We start from the raw sequence: 17,422 nt of genomic DNA, 5'->3' as shown, positions 1-17,422 counted from the left end.
CAGAATGACGCCTTCTGATCATAAAGATAGGGCCTTCCACCTTCCAGACTCAGGGAAGTCGAAGTCACCGAGAGACTTGGAAGCTTTTAGAATTGTATTCTGCTTCATTGGTCGTATACTTTAGCATGGTGCGTGGCCTCCGTCCAATCGTGCTGGAAGGCTTGGCTACGCAAGTAGCAGAGTGACGTCGCACGAGTGGCCCTCTCTATCTCCTGTACACACCCTTTTTTTTGAAGCAGAGAATCATGTTTTAGAGATCTTTACCTTTTGTGGGTGTCTTTCTGTGCTTTAGCACCTCGTTGCGCAGTCAGCTTCCCACCTCCTCACTGTCTTTGCGAACTACGGCTATATTCACTTCATTTATAGTTGGTAAAAAACGAGCATCGTGCTCCTTGGGTCGATATTGGATATTGCTCACTGGTTGAGTTGAATTCGCACCAATCGACTGATCAGTTGCGTACCTTTCACGAGGGTTCACGGTCTAGGAATCCTATCGGGCCCTTCTTCCGGTACTACATCATTCCAGGCGGGTCAAACGGGCGGCAGAATAGCAGCCGCTAGCTACAATGAGCTTCACAAATACCATGTGGGAGCTCTATTATGCTTCCAGTGATCACGAGGACCACACTGTCGCCGAGCTCGATGACGGATTGTCACTAGACCAGAAGCTGGCACTCGTCGACCGAACCCCTTTTCTGCCGTACTTCAAGGAGATCCGGGACGGCCAGTTGATAAGTCCCAAATTCAAGCAGGCCAGCCAGCTCTTGATCAGCAATTGCTTCTCTCTTCGAAACCGCTGCTTTGCGGTAAGCCTCGTTGCTAGTGTTCTTTGGCCTTGTCACTTTCAATATCGACAAACTGTTCGTACACCCCGCGAATTCTTTTTCATGGTAAGCTTCTATTCCTTCAATCTACTCAATTTGTGTGTGTTGCTAGCCTATGCTGACAAGTTTCAGGATGCGCCTTGCCGCGAGCTTGTTGCACTGGTCATCTTGGGCGAGGAAGATGAGAAAACCGGCACGGCTCCAACGATAAGCCTAACCCAAGGGCATAAGAAACATATATTCCCATTGTGTTCAATATTTGGGTTGTTTCAGCTGTTTGATGCGATGTTGGACAGCGAGCTGGCCTTCATGCAGCGACAGCCAGGGCCCTCTACTACCAACAGGATTTTCCAAGTGAAACCGGATCCAAGACCGGTGTATATCCTGAACAGAATCAATGCCCATAAAGACAGGCAAGCGGCAATCAAGAGACGTCAAGATTGTTCTCGTGACAACACCACTGGACGTCGCAGAAAGGCAGTTTCGCAAAGCTCGCTAAGGATAGAGCTTTCCCCTCCCAGCAGCCGAGAGGTAGCCTCGAGGAAGGCAATTGCTCCACCTAGCCTAATTCCACGGAAGAGAAAAGCTGTGGAAATGCAGAATGGGGAACCTGCATCTCGCAAGCCTGTAAAACGGTGAAGAATAAGCTTGCAGGAGTATTCACTGTCGTTGGATCCACGCATCGAATAACGAAAGAAGCTACATTCTGAAAAGGATGAAGTGATATTGATCAAGCTCCCACCAACCCAGGGAAGATGCTGGAGGTACTCAGCCCCAGGTGTCCTTGGATGACCCGAAATTCCCACCCCCTTAAACGCCATGGTATCGTCGACGACGCAAGATCATATTTTGTCCAATCGTAATTACGGATTTCCGTACCCTGCACATCCGACGGCCTCAATCGATTTCCCGCTTCGGTGACCTGTCCCCCGTATAGTACCGCTGCCTCGACCCCGATCGTCCTCTCTGCTTCTCATCCGTCGAGTCGCGTGTTATCCGCAGCATTTCTCGGACTTTTCCCTCGAACGTTACGATGATGTGGTCTGGAATGGGCGGAAGCCCAGGAGAGTTCATGATTTGTGAGACGGGCGATGGAGATGCGGGGTCCATTATGAATTTGTTGTTGTTGTTGTTGTTGTTGTTGTCTGGTTTCAGTGCAGAGTTGAAGATGGTGTTGTTGCTGTTGTTCGACACTTGTTGTTTTGACGTCGACGTGAGTTCCTGTTCTGGCGTCAGGGATGATGCATGTTGAATTTTGTACAATGGGTTGCATACCTTCTTCGCGTTGGACCACCAAAAGTTACATGCTTTGCGGAATCCTGAACTGCGTTGTATTGATTTTGTCCCTTGGAGTCAAAACTATTATATATGTTGAGGCATTTGTTGAGGTGTTACGCTTCCGTTTACGTATTTCCACTATCCATGTGGCTGAGCTTATGTCCGCGTCAGCGCACTCGTCCGCAACAGTCAGGCACCCGAGGGTTCCGCTGCGCCACGCCTAATTTCCGTGGAGGCTTATCAGGTGCGGAAGCTATTGCTTCTATGTTTAGATGCAAATGAAGTTTCAAGCCATCGGATCCGGCATGTTTTATCTGCATGTTAGTTACTGTGATTCCTGTTTCATGTTGCGCGATCTCGCACTTCCAAGGTTGGTCGACACAAGTATAATCTTGAAAAGGGATTTATACCTGCACCCAACGAATGCGACGATCATTCCTAATGTTAGGTTCCCCGCATTCCTTCATCCTTTAGCGTCATTAGAAAGTGGCTTGTACGGCGTATGTGCAGAGGCCACAAGTCTCTCCATCGCCCGACATCTCAACATCACGCTGTCTGTTACGGCGCTGATATCACAGCTAGTAATTTCAAGAGACGAATTTCTACCGTTTTCAACCACAGTTCACTCGTCTAACCGAATATCCTCCTTTCATCGCATTGTTCTGCTCTCCGCAGCCATACCGTCAGATACGCTTCGCTAATATGACCCTGCATTGTCTCGTCCTACCTACGTCGGCTCTCGAACAAACTCCGCGGTGTCAGCCTTAGGGAGGACATGGAACCTTCCCTTGCGAGGCAACTTTAACTGAACATCAACTTCTACATGCCAGCCTGACGAGGCTTAGATTGGCCGCTTACCCATGGTTGCCGTTCGATGTGGCCTCACCGAGAACCCGATTGGGAAGGGAGAGGCGATGACGGTATGGGGTACCTGATACCACGTGGGTAAGGAGAGTGAAACATAAGACTGAGTGGGTAGATAAGTGCTGTAGTTCGTACTTGCGTTTCACACAAACTCTGAATTGGAGCGTCGCGTGTGCAAATACCAGAAACAAGTTCTTGATTTGTCGAGAGGAATGAATGGCGCTCTTGTTCCGCTAGGAGGTACGACGAGGAAGCATGAGCAATGGGACGAATGGCAGCGACAGCAACGTAGTGCGTATATTCTTATCTTTCGACCAAGTCTCTTCTGATGTCAATAGGAGCACAAAGAAGTTCAGTGGGTGACATTCCTGCAGGTCGGCGAAACCATTCCGTCTCATCAAATACGACTGTACGAGGACCCGTAGATTATCTTCAGCCTGCAGCGTCCCCACCACCAGCACGCTCGCGCAGATCCACTGACGTCGAGGCACCTGTTCATCCAGCTGCAATATCAGCTTATTACCTTAGATCGTCCGATGACTACCACGAGCGTCAGAGACGGGTTCCATCTGCAGAACAGTACCACTCGCTATCGCCAGTGCAATCAAACCGGCATCGAGAAGTCGGAAGCTTAAGCGGTAGTTTCAACGCACCAACGCACGTTGAGCTGGAGCGACATAAGGGCCACAGGAAGAGGGCGAAGGGCATGCACAAGCTCAGGAGTGTGGTCAAGGCGTGGATCAAGGCGTGAAGTTCGTGGGACCCCTGTCTGCTTGCTTTTGCAGAATCGCATCCTTTTTCGTCACGTCTTTTTGAGCAATGTCCATCCAAGGGACACAGATACCCATCGTTATATTTGCCATATCGCAGTACAGTATCAAACCGGTTCGTATGATCAACATTTCACGTCTGTCTGGGGTGTGTGACGCGGCACGGCCAGATGGTGATCGTGATGCATGACATCATACGACCCAATGTTCCAGCGCCACGCTTCCTTCCTTCGCGTTCGCCCCCCACAAACGTTCATCACCAAACGTCACCCTTATTACAAACGCCCCTGGTGCCCGCGATGCTATCACTGAAACGCTTCATTGCTGAATGCAGCACCGCGGAGTAGGTAGATGCCAGCCATGAACGACAGTACTCGTCACACCTCGTGCCTTTGCGGAAAGATCATCTGATTGGCCACTTATCATTTCCTATTGTGGATTGCGATTGTCAAGCATGGCTGGGTACAGCGGCGCTAAAATGACGTCGCGCAATGCCTTTGCAGGATTGCTGTTCGCTTAAGCAAGTCTGAGAGTAGGGCACCGCTTCATATGCCACGAATCCGCTCTGGTCCTACGTAGGCCGGTCTCTTACACCAGCCAATACGCATACCGCCAGCACTCACTAGTCGTTCTTCGTACATACTGTGGAAAGGATTATACAAGATTCCCATCCTACACGAGCAACTTCTACCAGGAAGAAAGGAAGAAACAAGGCAGCAATGGACCGCTACCCCGAAGTCAAAGTCTCAGAGCGCGAATGCCCCCGTGAAGACTGGACCTCATCACGACACGATTCAGGAAACTCAGTCAACAAAGCCGAAATGCAGCACTCCTCCGCCCACGATACCGACGCTCACAAGCAAGAAGCTTCTACACTACAACAGCAGTACACTTCCTTCGCACCTCCATCCAACAACTCTCAGCAGCAAAGCGACGACTCCATGGCATCTACCAGCTCCTCGTCGAACGAGATCAACTCAACAGCCATCGATGCAGAGTATGCACGATACACAGATGCCCCACCGCCTTACTCGGAAAAGCAGTACGAGGGCAAGAGTGAGCAGGAGACGTCAGACATGCGCATGTCGGACTACGCAAAGGAGATTTCAAGAATGATGGGACGGCAACTCGTCAAAGACCTGAAGACAGGAACAAGCGACAAGCCTGAAGAATCACAGTGAGGCACAGCATGTGAGGGTGCTTATTGGAATGATAGAAAGAGACGCATGGACGGCTTTGGACATGAGAGACAGGCTGGTCCTGTATTTGTATGATTACGCACAGCGAAGGCGTTCAAGCGATAGCGGTGCGACTCATGAGGTCGTAGGCACCTGCTCTTTATGATGGAGAATGGAGAACTACCCAGACGAGTATTACCATTATTACCATCATTTTTTCCTCTAGCTCATACCTGTAATTCGAGTTGAATCTGTGTGAAGTTGCTTCACCCGCGTGGTTGCCGTGCTGTCGGGGCATAGCACATGGCTAACGCCAGCCACAATGTATACGTGCTAACCTTTCCTACCGGCCCGAATACTGCATATGAGTCTAACAAATAAACAACGCGCTAGGTTACAGCCCACGACGGATACACACCGGAACTAATGAGGCAGTCTCGACTTTAGATGATCATCGCACTACAGACTAGCCTTGCTGATAGCTACTGTATGCTAATTTACACATTCGAATACTGTGCAGACATCAAGCTGTCCTACAAAAGAAATGAAGACCAGGCTGACACAATACTGCTCGGTGTGTTGCAATATGATGAAGGGCGCGACTGCGCTAAAGCGCTTAACCCGGATAGGGCTACACGTGGCCTCGTCAGCCTCCGCTAAATACCGTCTGTGGCCGTGCAAGGAGGCATACTACTTACTAGGCAATGGTTATACTTGTTTATTGAGCGGCAATACAGGATGCATAGCTAGCCCATTTGGTCGTTCGCCCGGGCATAGCACCGAGTAGTGAACAGTATGCGCATAATGTCGCCAGCTATCTACGTTACAAAAAGTGCGAGACATGTGCAGATAGCAAGGCTAATGTCTTGGGAACTAGGTCTGACCTACTCCGCGCACGAGTGCACGATGGTCTCTGCAGTTTGTTACATGAGCTGCTCGCTGTAGAAAATCGTCCGAGTCTGAGCTCCAAAGCTCAAAGCTCCAAAGTCCCGATCCTGCTCCCAACGCCGCCACTCACGCCCCAAGGACCCTCACTTACCCTCCTCCTTACCATAGCTAACACATCCTGTCGTCCACCCTCTTCTTCTAACCTCTTCCCCAGCGTATTCAGTAAAGCAAATTTGGCCATGGCAACCTGGTACGCGGCGTTCTCAGCATCGCCTCGTCCGCCCACTAGATTCGAGTATGTGGTGGCGGGCTTGAGCAACGAAGGGAGCACTCCCCCGCTGATACTCGGATCTAGTATTAGCGCGAGTCCCGAGCTGGGGAAGCTGTTGAGCCGAGCATAGGTCGGATCATTTTCAGGGATGATGTCTGGGAGCGATTCGGTAGACCAGGATGCGGTGATGAAAGCACGCACGAGGGCCAGTGCTGCGAGAGCGTTTTCCTGCATCGCAATTGTTTCAATATGTGTGACAATGTCAGAGAACATGGAAGGTTTCTTGGCGTAGAAAAGGGCGGTTAGGACACGTGCGAAGACACTTTCTGTGAGTGTGCGCTTGGGCTCGGTGCCAACTGTCTCGACCTGGGGATAAGTGATTTCTTCTTTTGGTGGCCCGTGGAAGATAGTTGCAAGCGTCTTCAGCGCATCTGGATTCGTCCTCGTGATGGGCAGGTCCAGAATCACGCAATCATCCCAGACCAACCCTGACGACCGGCGAGGAACGAGGGTCGATCGAGGCATCGAAGCGATGATGTTGAGATCGCGAGCTTCACACTTGCGGATATTCCGATGAACGTAGTTCCGAACGACGGATAAGTCGGGGCTGTTTTCAAAGTTCTCGGGGTAATTGGAGGCATAGTCGCTGATATACTGCGCCGTGCGAGTACTCAGGAAAGAGTGCTCGATGCCTGGGCTGTCTGACGTGTGGAAGTCGATGATGCCCTTGTGGATGCCTTCTTCCTTGACAAAATCTAAGGAAAGACTTGAATCATAGTGTCTAGTGTGTTATCAGTAAAAGTAGGTGCATACAACCTAGTGGGCAAGACATACGTGAGATGTGGTTTTGTCTTGACGGAGGTGATCAACGCGCTGAAGAAGTGGATGAGCGTCATATGCATGAGCATGTCGTCCTCGGTATCCACCATCTTCATCGCAGCATAGTGGAGTAGGCCTTGACCCTCGCGAAGCCCAGCTTCCCGCTCGACATCGAGACCATGTGAGGAGACGACAGCGTTCCAGTCCATGACGCCCACACGAGGAAGCCAAGACAACAGTCTGGCTTGCGCTATGGTCTTGTCACGCTGGTTGAGAAGAGGCAGTGGCGGTGAAGTGAGCTGCTTGGGCGAAGTGTACTGGTAATAAAGAGAAATGATGTCTCGATCGCCAAACAGCCGCCGCCACATGGGACCAGTGCCATATGTGTGAAGTGGAGCTTCGGGCTCGGCTGATAGTGGCTCGTTTTTCGAAATCTTTAGCAGTGCTGTGAGCAGATTCTCCGCCTGAGTTGCTACGCCAGCATCTTGAGCGCATAGCCATAAACGGACGATGGACGACATGACTCCAGGCCTGTTTGCTAGTGCCTGAGCATCGACGCTACTCGCGGTGGCCTTCTCGAGCAATGTAAGTATAAGACTGTGAAATGGGGTGGCCTGCACATCGAGTCCAACTTCAAAGTCAACATCTTTGATGTCGTCGAACCGATATGGCTCAGCTAGCTTGGTAATGAAATGGGTCAGTGCCGACGGATCCTGCTGTAATTTTGGTAGCAAGGCTGCTATTTGCAGGAACAGCGGTCTTGTCTCTTTCCATACTTGGCCTCGATACTCCGGCGTGCTCGTGAAGAGCTCGCATTTCTCGAGCAAGTCTGTGTCCAGCGGAATTGTGGCGTCTCCGTCTACCTCGAGCAGGTGAGCTGAAAGGTCAGTCAGAACAGCGGACGGCGGTGCCATGTCGACCTCTGCGTGAACAGCTTCTGAGGTGGATGGCGTCGTACCAAGTTGCGAGACTGCAGGTAGTGGCGAGAACAGGCTGACTGGAGAAGGTTCTAGTTCAGCTCATGTGACTGCGCGTGAACAACCTAAAGCACGACTATCGCGTCGCAGTATTGTGGGACGGAGTGGGTGCAGCGGTTCGGTTTGCTCGACGTCAATGTCTGAGAGCGGCTTTCGATCTTGGCCTCGCGATACACACGACACGACACGGGGTATTTCTTAGATGTCTAACAAGTCTGGCCATATATTGTACCCTTGCGATGGATGGCGTAGTCGTAGAGGAGGGCAAGGTTTGGCGGGGCGGTGAGGGCAAGGCTCGCTTTTGGTGCCCCACCCGGCCTGGTCAAAGCCAACAAAGCGCGGCTCCAGCTGCTCCAGATAATTTCTGACTCGGTCCGCAGCTTTCCTATAACCACGTCGTCGTCCATGTCCAATTGGCTCTATTCTTCCTCTTGAAGTAACCTCGAGACGACGTCGATCCACGAATCACGCGTAGTCGTTCGCTATGCCGCCGGCAAGAGGAGGAAGAGGCGGGGGTGCTGGAGGGCGTGGAGGGGCCTTCAATCCCGCCCGAGGCACTGTGACGATTGCTGGCACTGAGCTGAACTGGGACTTGACTGGCCTCGACATTCAGAAGGGGCCTGCCGAGCGCTTTCCTGTAAGCTTTTGCATACCTCGCCTTCCATTTGCATAGCTGCACTCGCATATTCGATTTTGGTCATATCATGGTTTCCTGCCGCCATGCCTCGCCAGCCATCAGAGTCGCAGCACACAGCCAGCAGCCTTCACAGCGCGTCCCTGGACCAGCAGCTAAAGCATCAACAGGAAGCCCCCCCTCCCCAAGCCCCTCCACCGACCGCCGACGAGGCTTCCATGGTCCAGCACTACCTCGCAGTACGCGACCGCATACACGAAGGACCCTTCTACACCATTCTGAACGATGGCATGAAAAACGGCCTCAAGAGAAAGGCCAACGAGCATGCGCCTACCGAAACCTCGCTATTCAATCCCTTCACCGATAACCAGACATTCTCCGCAAAATACTTGAAGGTACGGAGACGACTGCCGACGCTGGACGCCCGCCCATATGGTGAGTTGTCATGAACGATGGAGGGAAAGAGCTACAACTCATGCCTCTTTAGTCACCGACCTTTTTCCCACAGAGCTGCGCTCAATCTTAGATGGCGCCAGAGGCGACGGAAACCCCTCAAGGAAACGCAGAACCCTCGGCGTCACCAAAGTCAATGCCGTGTCCCAGATCGAGCGCTTAATCAAGTCGGAACAGAACCGCACCATCGAGGCAGAAGCGCGTGCCGACGAGGACCCAGACGAAGACGCTGATGAGGAAGAATTAGAGGCCGACGACGATAAGCCAGACGCTGTAGACGAGGAGGACAACTGGTCTGCCGCATCTACCGATTCCGAGGAGTCAGATGACGACTACAACGCCGAGCAATACTTCGATAACGGCGAGGACGACGACATCGATGATGTGGACCCCTATGAGAACACATACGAGTAGATTTGGGCATTGGGCAGGCGTTTATGTGGACATTGCATTGCATCAACAACGGCTGGCGTTCGGCTGAGTAGATACCCAATTTTTATTCTTACCAAGTCAAAAGATACGTAGTAACAAATCTTCCACGCACTCTATGTGGATGATTCGAAAAATAGGCCTGGATGGCTTCAGTGACCTATCAGCTACCAAACAATAAGCGTAAATACGCTCAAGTCCCTGGCTTCACTATGCCACAGACATGGATGCTTACTGAGTGCACCGGATGATGTCTGGTACGCCTAGCACCGCAACCATGGGTAAGCTGTCAAATTCTCGCCACACGACTCAACGCTGTAGGAGAGTAATATTCAAGTCTACACACTACTGCGAATTTCTTCCTTCCTACAACTCCAAATCGACTGCCTGCCAAATTCACCAAGTTCACCGCCATTTACCGCCATCGTACCTATCAAGCAACCAACCATGTCCTGTTCACACCCTTTCTATCAAGCCATATTCGAAGATCTCTACCGCCAACCCCCCAAGAAAGGCTTCCTCGTCAAAGCCTTGGAGACGCTAGAGCAGCAGCAACCACAACCCCTCCTGGCCCTCACGTACTTCTTCAACGTGCTGGAACTCGATTACAATCTTGTCGGCGAAACCAACAGCATCCTAAAATTTAGATACGAGCCGCTATCCTGGGGCCTCTACATCACCGGCCCTACCCCCTTGAACAAGCATAGCCTATATCTGCACACGCAAACCGCACCGAACTTGAAGTCGAAGAGAGGAGTAGAAACCGTAGAATTTAAAATGCAAGGCCGGGAAGATTTAGCGGCCGTTGCAAGAAGTGTGATAGAATACTACGATGTTCTCACCGACCAGAGATGTGCTGTGCTGCGGCCTGCTCCTTGGAAAGATGGCGCGCTCTTGCACGCCCTGCGCGATGGCAAAGAAAAGACACTTTACCATCCGCGTTTCGAAGAAGCTGAGCGCGCTGTTATGCGGAGTTGTCTTCTCGATGCGTGCGTGGACTTGTTCATGCCGTTCGGTCTGCAGCCAAGGATAGTCGATGAAAAAAACAAGACAAAAAGAGTAGAGTTCAAGAGTAAACACCTACGAGATGGTATCGAGCCGATTATCTGGATCGACCGACTAGACCACCATTTCGACTTATCGCACCTCGATGATGCCGCTGAGGAGGAGGTGGTGGCACCATCCGAACCGCCGCTTCAAGTTCAACCCAAGGCATTCAAAACTAGCGTTGTAGTCCAAGGCCTGCGCGGAACCCAAGAAGCTGATGCCCTCCGCGCCCTGTATGCCGTTCTCCACGCTGCAAATCTAGACAGCCTCCTGGAGCAATACCCCGGCGACGACTACTTCGATCTACAAGAGGGCCTCGTGTACGATCTCGCCAGCCAAGCTGATCGCATAGCGTTGGTAGAAAGGGTACTGCGCATGCGCGATGAAATGCGGATTGAAGACGACGAGGCGCAAAGTCGGCATGTGTGGCATGGCAAAATGAAAGATTGGGGTGGGAAGGATTGGCGCGCTGGGTTGAGGTTGGATGAGAGGAGGAAGAAGTGCCGGGATAGGGAGAGTCAGTTGCGGTATGAGATTACTCCGGAGGAAATGACAGCGCGGGATGAGGAGAGGGAGAAGAAGAAGGTGTGGGAAGCTGGGTTGCCGGTGGCTGATTTAGAAGATATCGGGGGAGTAATTCTTAACAGTGGGATGAGTGAGCATAGGAGCATTGAGGAGTATGTTGATTCGTTGTTCAAGGAGGCGGGGGTGGATGCGGAGGTTGGAGCTTTTCCGTAGACACTGAGTCTGGAGAAGCTTTATGAAATCTTGATAATGCAGGATGTTCACTTTTCATTCACATTCTATGACTGAGAAAGACTGTTCCAACACGAAGCGAGACATCGCATAATTCCAGTTCAAGCGTCCGTTTCAACTATGCATCTTTTCGAAATGCTTGAGCATATTGTCTTTCCGTGGATAAGCCTTGTCACAGCCGGGATCGAGGCATGAGAACATCGGACGAGATCCCATGGCTAGATGTGTTTGAACATGACGCTTCCAATCGATTTTAAATTTGAAAGAGTTGAAGCATCCGGGGTGGGTGCACTTGTATTGACCTTCATGCTTGCGATGCATGTGACCGCTGGGAGCGAAAATGGTTAGTAAATTGGTAGAACGTGAGATTTGAGACTCACTCCAAATCGCAGGGGTTATCGAAGGTTAAGTTGCAAAAAGTGCACTGAGGGATACCCTGTTTAGCTTCGATGTCCGGATATGTGGTCGGCAGGTGCGCGTTTGATGGCGTGGGAGGATGTAGATCAACAGTGTCAACAACGGAGTTATCAACGGATGCTGTTTCAATAGAATCGGCTGCGCGGTCGCTCGATTTTGTAGGAACAAAATGGTATCCAACAACATCCAGGGTCTGTTCAGATTCAGAACCTGTGGTAGCCTGTCTCTCAGGCTGTGAACTGGGAGCATGCATGACAGAATTGGCGTTGTTCTCGACCGGCCAATAAGATTGCTGCGACATCTTTCAGTCCTGTTACCAGTCTCGGTGTATGTCGTTGTGTGCTTTCAAGGCAATACATGGACTGTATAGAGGTAGTTGATGGAATCGGTGAGTGATGTTGGTTCCCGAGGTCACTACACCAAAAATAGACTTAGACTGGTGCCTATCATCGGCGGCCCGACTGCACCTTTACCGCCAACCATATGTTACTTGTGATATACTATCTCCACCACATAGAATCTGATCTGTCCAGTTGTAATTTTCCTAATCAATTGTCTATTTCCCCTTGGTTTGATTAGTAGTGCCACTTCTCACTGCATCTATCATTGTCACAGACTGGAGAGACCAAAGCGTATTTTGTAAGACTCGAAGAACAAGACTCCTAGCTGTACCACATTGACACCTGGGTAATTTAGACCAATCTGGGATCCTCCTCGTTAGCCTGTCATATTCTCCCTCCGAACATGTCGCATCATGTTATCCTTCCTTGAAAACTCCTTTGGACAGCCTTGAAAGTAGCAGTTAATTGCAAGCGGGTATTCCTTTGAAGAATGGACCGTTCGTATATGACGCTTTAGATCAGCCTTTAGACTAAAGGCTGATTGACCGCAGCCCGAGATGGAGCACTGAAAGCGTCGCTCATGTTTGCGGAATTTGTGCTTGCTACAACATGTGGTTAGCAATATGAGACTATCTCAACGTAAGGTGGGGCTTACTTCAGTTCGTACTGGTGAGAAAATGCGTCTTCACACACTACGCACTTGAAAAAGCCCGTGGCTGCGACTATTGACTGCTGGGTAGATGTTCTTGAGTCATCGCCCGCCGTGGTGAGCGGAAGGTCAGTTGAACTTTCGGATGCTGGCGTGTCTAGGCTATCTGATAAGATGCTTGCGTTGCTAACCGAAACTGGGGTAGAAGGCGTTGATTCAGGTGTTGCTGCGGCTGCAATTGTCGAAGTGTGCAACACACTAACCCTAGCCCTTGATGCACCGTCCGGCGGCGAGGGAGAGAGGTAGGGTTGATGAATGACCGGATTGAGCTCGTGTTCGAAGACAAACGGGGAGAAGAAGGACGAGATAGGAACTTCGTCATTCGTGGTATGTGATGAATGCCGTAGAGGAATGGGATGTCGTGGGTTGCTGTTCTTTCTTGTTCTTCGAGTTCTACATATAAACGTATGCCATGAGTTTAACTGCAAAGACGTGTTGTTGAGAAAGAGGGCGGAAACTCGTCAAGGTTTCCGCGAACAAGAAAAGATAAGAAGAAACGACAGTCCTCACGCCAACCGCCCGGGGGCGGGGCAGCGGGAAAACCTCGATCCTAGGATTATCTCAAGAAGCGAGACTTGTTGGATGTTAGACTGCCATGAAGACCTTTTCATTGGTTATGGGTCTTGTTGAGAAAAGGTTCCGTGAGATGAGGCACCGCCTTATATACTAAGGCATTTGGGAGGCATACCATGAGCCGGTTTGGAGGACTACGAAGGGTCGGCTAGCTGTTCGCTCCGTCGGCCAATCATAGAGTGCAACGCAACAGCCATGCCTCAACATGCAGGCCAGGCTTTCGAGGCTGGCCAGACGCACGAGGCTGAAGTGGTACATGGTCTGCCTCTCGTCTCGGGACTAATGAGTTAGTACAAGTCTAGAGTAATTAGGGTATATATTTGAATAATACAGATTTCTCCTACTGCGTTGTATAATCCGCTCTTGCCAGCGTTGACTTCACTTTCAAAAGGAATTGGGATAATACCTCATTGCTTTACTGGTCGTATCATGTGTGCCTGACAGAGCTCTTAATCAAAGCCTACAAGCTGCCGAATCCGGGGTGGAACCTTTGGCGCTTTCGGCTCTTCGCAAAGACCACTGAGCCACGATGTCGCGAGGAGGGAAGTCTCCTCGTCTGAGACGCTCGAGATGTGCTCAGCTAGACGATCCAAGGTCTCGCTACGGGCGCTAGCACCGCAGGCGTCTTGTAAGTCGGCCAAAACTTGTTGCGCTGACGAGTAGCACAGTTTCCAGCAATTTCCCGTGATCTTGGAAAATGCATGTTGATCAGCAGGGAAGTCTCCCGCACGAAATCGACGCTCGATTTCTTGCTCGTCGTTGGAACTATCTAGGTCTGGAAATACTTCATGGCCCATCATGATGAAGTAGATAACACCACCGAGAGCAAAGAGGTCTGTTTTTATTCTTGCGTGATCTGCAGGTGTCCGGGGTAGGTATGCTTTGGTGGATTCAAGGGACAGACCGTCAAGGAGAATTTCCCCGTCTGCAGAGAAGTGTTGGCCCTGGAAATCGGCCAGCTTGAGGTCAAGTTTGGCGTCCAGCAGAAAGTTATCGTGGCGGAGATCGCAGTGAAGTATTCGTTTAGAGTGGATAAAACGGACAGCTTCTGTGGCTTGCATACACCATGTTACGCGTTGCTCAAGAGATGTGTCTGGATTAGCAGTGAGGTAGTCGTGCAGATTGCCATTTGGAGCAAACTCTAAGAGTAGACCATCTTTTGTCAGACCCTTCGACTGCACAATCCGAGGATGGCGCCCAAGAACACTGAGCATTTTGGCTTCAATCTGAAGTTCTGGATATGGCTTCCCCTGGACTTGCGGGTATTTGAGGACGGTGGTTTCGTCGATTTCTCCGATCCAGCAGTCACCGCCGCGCGCAATAATGCGCTTGACAGTTGGAGGGAGGTATCGATGAATCGTGGTGTAAGAGATATGAGACATTGCGATGATGTGAGTTTGGTATGGTAGTGAAGGATTACAGGTATTACAGAGTGCCCAGAAGAAGTCAAAGCGATAGCCGCGGTGTCACGTGTTTTACAACTGAAGCGGCCGCCCTATTATATTGCATTCCGACTTTAAACAGATATTTTCGATATGTGCCACTGTCCTTCCATTCTCCCTCAGCTTTAAACTTTTATAAAAACAACCTGATCGGGGTCATAAGCGAAAGTTCACGCCCGCGTTAGAGAACAGTAGTTGACTTGCCTTTTCGCTCAGCACTTAGGACAGACGCCACCCTTTTTGGTAGACTTGCCGAAATTCACGTCCTTATACCCCCCACAATCGGGTTTACCGCAGGGAGGCTGAGGGTCATACGTTATAATCACGTGTTTCGGGGTCGCCGTACAGTTGACGTATGATTCTGTGTAGACGAATCGAGAGCACATTTCGGGTTGCCTTGTTTTGGAATGGCCTGTTGTGTGAGATGATGACTGAATGACGAAGAAGAATGGATTATGGAATGACGACTGATATTGCTTTGGGTTGCTGATGCTCTTTATCTTATCGCATCATGATATAACTCGAGGAGTTCCAGCGCATCTTAATACTGTGCCGCAGCTGAGGATGGAACCAGAAGAAGCTGTAGAGGGTAAATACTCAAGTGGTTTTAGGATAGTAGCCTTCTTTTCCGCCCATAAATTTCTCGATCGGGACCCTGCGCTAACACGTTGCGAAGCTGAGAGTCATTTACGTCTTTGTCCACATGATGCGCACGCACGTGTCTGAAAGTATTAGAACATCCAATGGTGTGGAGGTAGGATCCATGATCACTTACCGATAAAGAGAGTCTGGCCGTGGATATCTGTGTTCACTGTCTGGGCAGAAGGGGCATACATAACCAGGGGCACGATGGATCGGTTCGTAGCGTAGCATCTCACTTTTCCTCTTGGACCCTTCTCTTGCCTTTGCTTCTGGGATATCTTGGCCTTGACTGGTATGGACATTTGCATGCGAGCTAAGAAGCGTTAGATTCATAGTTGTGCTAGGTGGTGGTAAAGTTACTTCAGAATATATTGAGTCTGAAAAGGCGCTGCATTACAGCCAGGATAATCGCATCTGAAGTCGCCAGAGCCCCCAGGCGGAAGATGGGGAGGCAATCGACGCGGCGCTGTGGTATTGTGTGTTAGCTTGCGAAGAAAGTCTCTCATAGGTAGAGAGTTACCACTGAGTTGCTCTGCAATGTCGTATTCATTTTGTTCGCGCACTTCGGCTTCAATAGCGGCGCCTTGTTCATTGATTGGTAGAGCTGCAATCCGAGCTGCTTCTCGCTCCCTCTGATCATTCTCTCGTTGATCCCGAATATTACTTCCGAAAGAAGAATGAAGATCTGGTGGATAATTATTGCTTAGCTTTCCTGATGGTAAGGTGGTGGTGCACACGTGACTCATACCTTGAGATCCGAGATTAGGTTTCTTTCCTCTGATGCGATCTTTGATCCAGGATATGATCCGGTCTACCGCGCCGAGATGTCGAATGCGGTTTAATTCCAATGGTCCATGGTCGCTAGGAGCGGGGACAAGAGCATTTTGGTTGGCCGTAAAAACCTTCAGCTCTTCTAGTGAATCCTCGCCAACAATAAGGTCGTGAGCCAAACCTTCAAGTACGAAGAAGTCAACTTTTACAGTGCTTTTAAGGTCTAATATTGATTCCGATGTGGCGCCAGACCCGACTGACAGTCCAGCAGATATGTACCCGGTAGTGATGGCAACGCTGCCATCCGCCAGTTCGATCGCTTCTTTTACGGGATAAATTGCAAGGCCACGTTCGAATGCAAATATTGGCGAAATCAGATCAATCTCGGACCCGGAGTCAGGGGTTGCTAATGTATCCATGTGGTCCAGCTCACAGCTCATCAACTTCCGTGGTCTACCGACGGAGCATACGGAAAGAGCCTGAAAAGCAGGCCTTGGGACCCGTACAAGTCTCTCTCGATGCTCAGTCATCGTCTTTGTTTCTTCTAAGAAGCCCATGCCCATGATGATGGGCGTTGCAACTCTGAGCAGAACATAGAAGATACAGGTCATTGAGACCGAAAGTTCGGATTCGACGCCGAATGAACAGGAAGACTCGATCTGACCTATAGCTTCGACGATTTTTCCATTGGCTAGCTCGAATTCCTTCGTCTCTGGACATGTTTCATAACTCGTGTGGCCTAATGCTTTCGCAAGTTCGTCGGATATGATGTTCACATCGGCACCTGTATCCGCGCATGCTAACACTGTAGCAAGAACACCTTGTGTGTTCAATGTGATAGGCAAACCTAACCGAGTTCTTCTAGGCTTGTGTGCTCTACGAGGAGTAGAAGGGGAAGGTGGTCGTGGTGGGGACAGTGGCAGGGTTAAAGCTGGTCGATGATTGTTGATGAATGGATCATCATCCATTGAGTCGAAGCTATTCGTGCTACTTCTGTTAAGTCGGGGATCCATAAGATCAGACATGCCGAAGGAGAGGGGGAAGTGGTGGGTCCGCAGACTTATCCGCGAATTGTTGTTTTGTTACCTTACGTGCCGGGAAGTCCTTGTATAGATGTTGTCGCGCGAGCAGACCATCCCCTTCGTACTCAATCTGGGTGAGAGCCTAATCGAGTATGAGCAACATTTTTTTTTAAACATGATTGAGTTCATACCAAAGGAGCCTCATGATAATCTTCAGGAAGCCATAAAGGGTCAGACAGGGGTGGTGTTAAGCTCGGTCTAAAGGGAACAAGTCCCGGAGATGCTGGATAGTAATCTTCGTCGCTGAAGTAGCTCAT

The 17,422-nt window shown here is 50.4% G+C and overlaps 11 protein-coding genes across 11 annotated transcripts; 5 read left to right on the top strand and 6 right to left on the bottom strand.

Annotated features, from left to right (window-relative positions):
• Positions 1-429: 429 nt before the first annotated feature.
• Positions 430-1,660, top strand: K460DRAFT_178334 (uncharacterized protein). The gene has a single exon (XM_040927027.1). It carries the CDS (start codon positions 567-569, stop codon positions 1,461-1,463), a length of 897 nt encoding a protein of 298 aa, XP_040784633.1. The 5' UTR covers positions 430-566; the 3' UTR covers positions 1,464-1,660.
• On the bottom strand, positions 1,465-2,138 carry K460DRAFT_370068 (uncharacterized protein). Its single transcript, XM_040934074.1, has 2 exons — positions 2,100-2,138; positions 1,465-2,045 (listed from the first exon to the last, which is right to left on the bottom strand). Exon 2 carries the CDS (start codon positions 1,932-1,934, stop codon positions 1,722-1,724), a length of 213 nt encoding a protein of 70 aa, XP_040784632.1. The 5' UTR covers positions 1,935-2,045; positions 2,100-2,138; the 3' UTR covers positions 1,465-1,721.
• Positions 2,139-3,178: 1,040 nt separating this feature from the next.
• Positions 3,179-3,717, top strand: K460DRAFT_409499 (uncharacterized protein; the record flags this gene model as incomplete). Its single annotated transcript, XM_040937254.1, has 2 exons — positions 3,179-3,257; positions 3,305-3,717. 2 exons carry the CDS (start codon positions 3,179-3,181, stop codon positions 3,715-3,717), a joined length of 492 nt encoding a protein of 163 aa, XP_040784631.1.
• Positions 3,718-4,455: 738 nt separating this feature from the next.
• Positions 4,456-4,917, top strand: K460DRAFT_358738 (uncharacterized protein; the record flags this gene model as incomplete). Its single annotated transcript, XM_040932134.1, has 1 exon — positions 4,456-4,917. The coding sequence occupies one exon, from the start codon at positions 4,456-4,458 to the stop codon at positions 4,915-4,917; it is 462 nt and encodes a 153-aa protein (XP_040784630.1).
• Positions 4,918-5,431: 514 nt separating this feature from the next.
• Positions 5,432-8,119, bottom strand: K460DRAFT_420026 (uncharacterized protein). The gene is made up of 3 exons (XM_040938054.1): positions 6,908-8,119; positions 5,613-6,854; positions 5,432-5,545 (listed from the first exon to the last, which is right to left on the bottom strand). The coding sequence occupies exons 1-2, from the start codon at positions 7,804-7,806 to the stop codon at positions 5,888-5,890; spliced, it is 1,866 nt and encodes a 621-aa protein (XP_040784629.1). The 5' UTR covers positions 7,807-8,119; the 3' UTR covers positions 5,432-5,545; positions 5,613-5,887.
• A 335-nt stretch (positions 8,120-8,454) lies between these two features.
• K460DRAFT_370064 (uncharacterized protein) lies at positions 8,455-9,851 on the top strand. Its single transcript, XM_040934073.1, has 2 exons — positions 8,455-8,938; positions 8,991-9,851. The coding sequence occupies exons 1-2, from the start codon at positions 8,590-8,592 to the stop codon at positions 9,368-9,370; spliced, it is 729 nt and encodes a 242-aa protein (XP_040784628.1). The 5' UTR covers positions 8,455-8,589; the 3' UTR covers positions 9,371-9,851.
• On the top strand, positions 9,602-11,367 carry K460DRAFT_178217 (uncharacterized protein). Its single transcript, XM_040927025.1, has one exon. The coding sequence runs from the start codon at positions 9,833-9,835 to the stop codon at positions 11,168-11,170; it is 1,338 nt and encodes a 445-aa protein (XP_040784627.1). The 5' UTR covers positions 9,602-9,832; the 3' UTR covers positions 11,171-11,367.
• On the bottom strand, positions 10,804-11,978 carry K460DRAFT_398152 (uncharacterized protein). Its single transcript, XM_040936190.1, has 2 exons — positions 11,569-11,978; positions 10,804-11,516 (listed from the first exon to the last, which is right to left on the bottom strand). Exons 1-2 carry the CDS (start codon positions 11,904-11,906, stop codon positions 11,303-11,305), a joined length of 552 nt encoding a protein of 183 aa, XP_040784626.1. The 5' UTR covers positions 11,907-11,978; the 3' UTR covers positions 10,804-11,302.
• An 83-nt stretch (positions 11,979-12,061) lies between these two features.
• K460DRAFT_398151 (uncharacterized protein) lies at positions 12,062-13,486 on the bottom strand (the record flags this gene model as incomplete). Its single annotated transcript, XM_040936189.1, has 3 exons — positions 12,062-12,548; positions 12,602-13,024; positions 13,344-13,486. The coding sequence occupies 3 exons, from the start codon at positions 13,484-13,486 to the stop codon at positions 12,323-12,325; spliced, it is 792 nt and encodes a 263-aa protein (XP_040784625.1). The 3' UTR covers positions 12,062-12,322.
• On the bottom strand, positions 13,356-15,054 carry K460DRAFT_178287 (kinase-like protein). The gene is made up of 3 exons (XM_040927026.1): positions 14,875-15,054; positions 13,635-14,816; positions 13,356-13,507 (listed from the first exon to the last, which is right to left on the bottom strand). Exon 2 carries the CDS (start codon positions 14,608-14,610, stop codon positions 13,678-13,680), a length of 933 nt encoding a protein of 310 aa, XP_040784624.1. The 5' UTR covers positions 14,611-14,816; positions 14,875-15,054; the 3' UTR covers positions 13,356-13,507; positions 13,635-13,677.
• Positions 15,055-15,166: 112 nt separating this feature from the next.
• K460DRAFT_178202 (uncharacterized protein) lies at positions 15,167-17,336 on the bottom strand. The gene is made up of 5 exons (XM_040927024.1): positions 17,297-17,336; positions 15,833-17,247; positions 15,673-15,778; positions 15,446-15,625; positions 15,167-15,392 (listed from the first exon to the last, which is right to left on the bottom strand). Exons 2-5 carry the CDS (start codon positions 17,106-17,108, stop codon positions 15,278-15,280), a joined length of 1,677 nt encoding a protein of 558 aa, XP_040784623.1. The 5' UTR covers positions 17,109-17,247; positions 17,297-17,336; the 3' UTR covers positions 15,167-15,277.
• Between the last annotated feature and the right edge of the window lie 86 nt (positions 17,337-17,422).

This window comes from Cucurbitaria berberidis (genome assembly GCF_010015615.1).
Source record: "Cucurbitaria berberidis CBS 394.84 unplaced genomic scaffold K460scaffold_5, whole genome shotgun sequence".
Lineage (NCBI taxonomy): Eukaryota > Fungi > Ascomycota > Dothideomycetes > Pleosporales > Cucurbitariaceae > Cucurbitaria > Cucurbitaria berberidis.
Note: the sequence above shows the minus strand (reverse complement) of the source record. Positions and strands in the feature narration are given on the sequence as shown.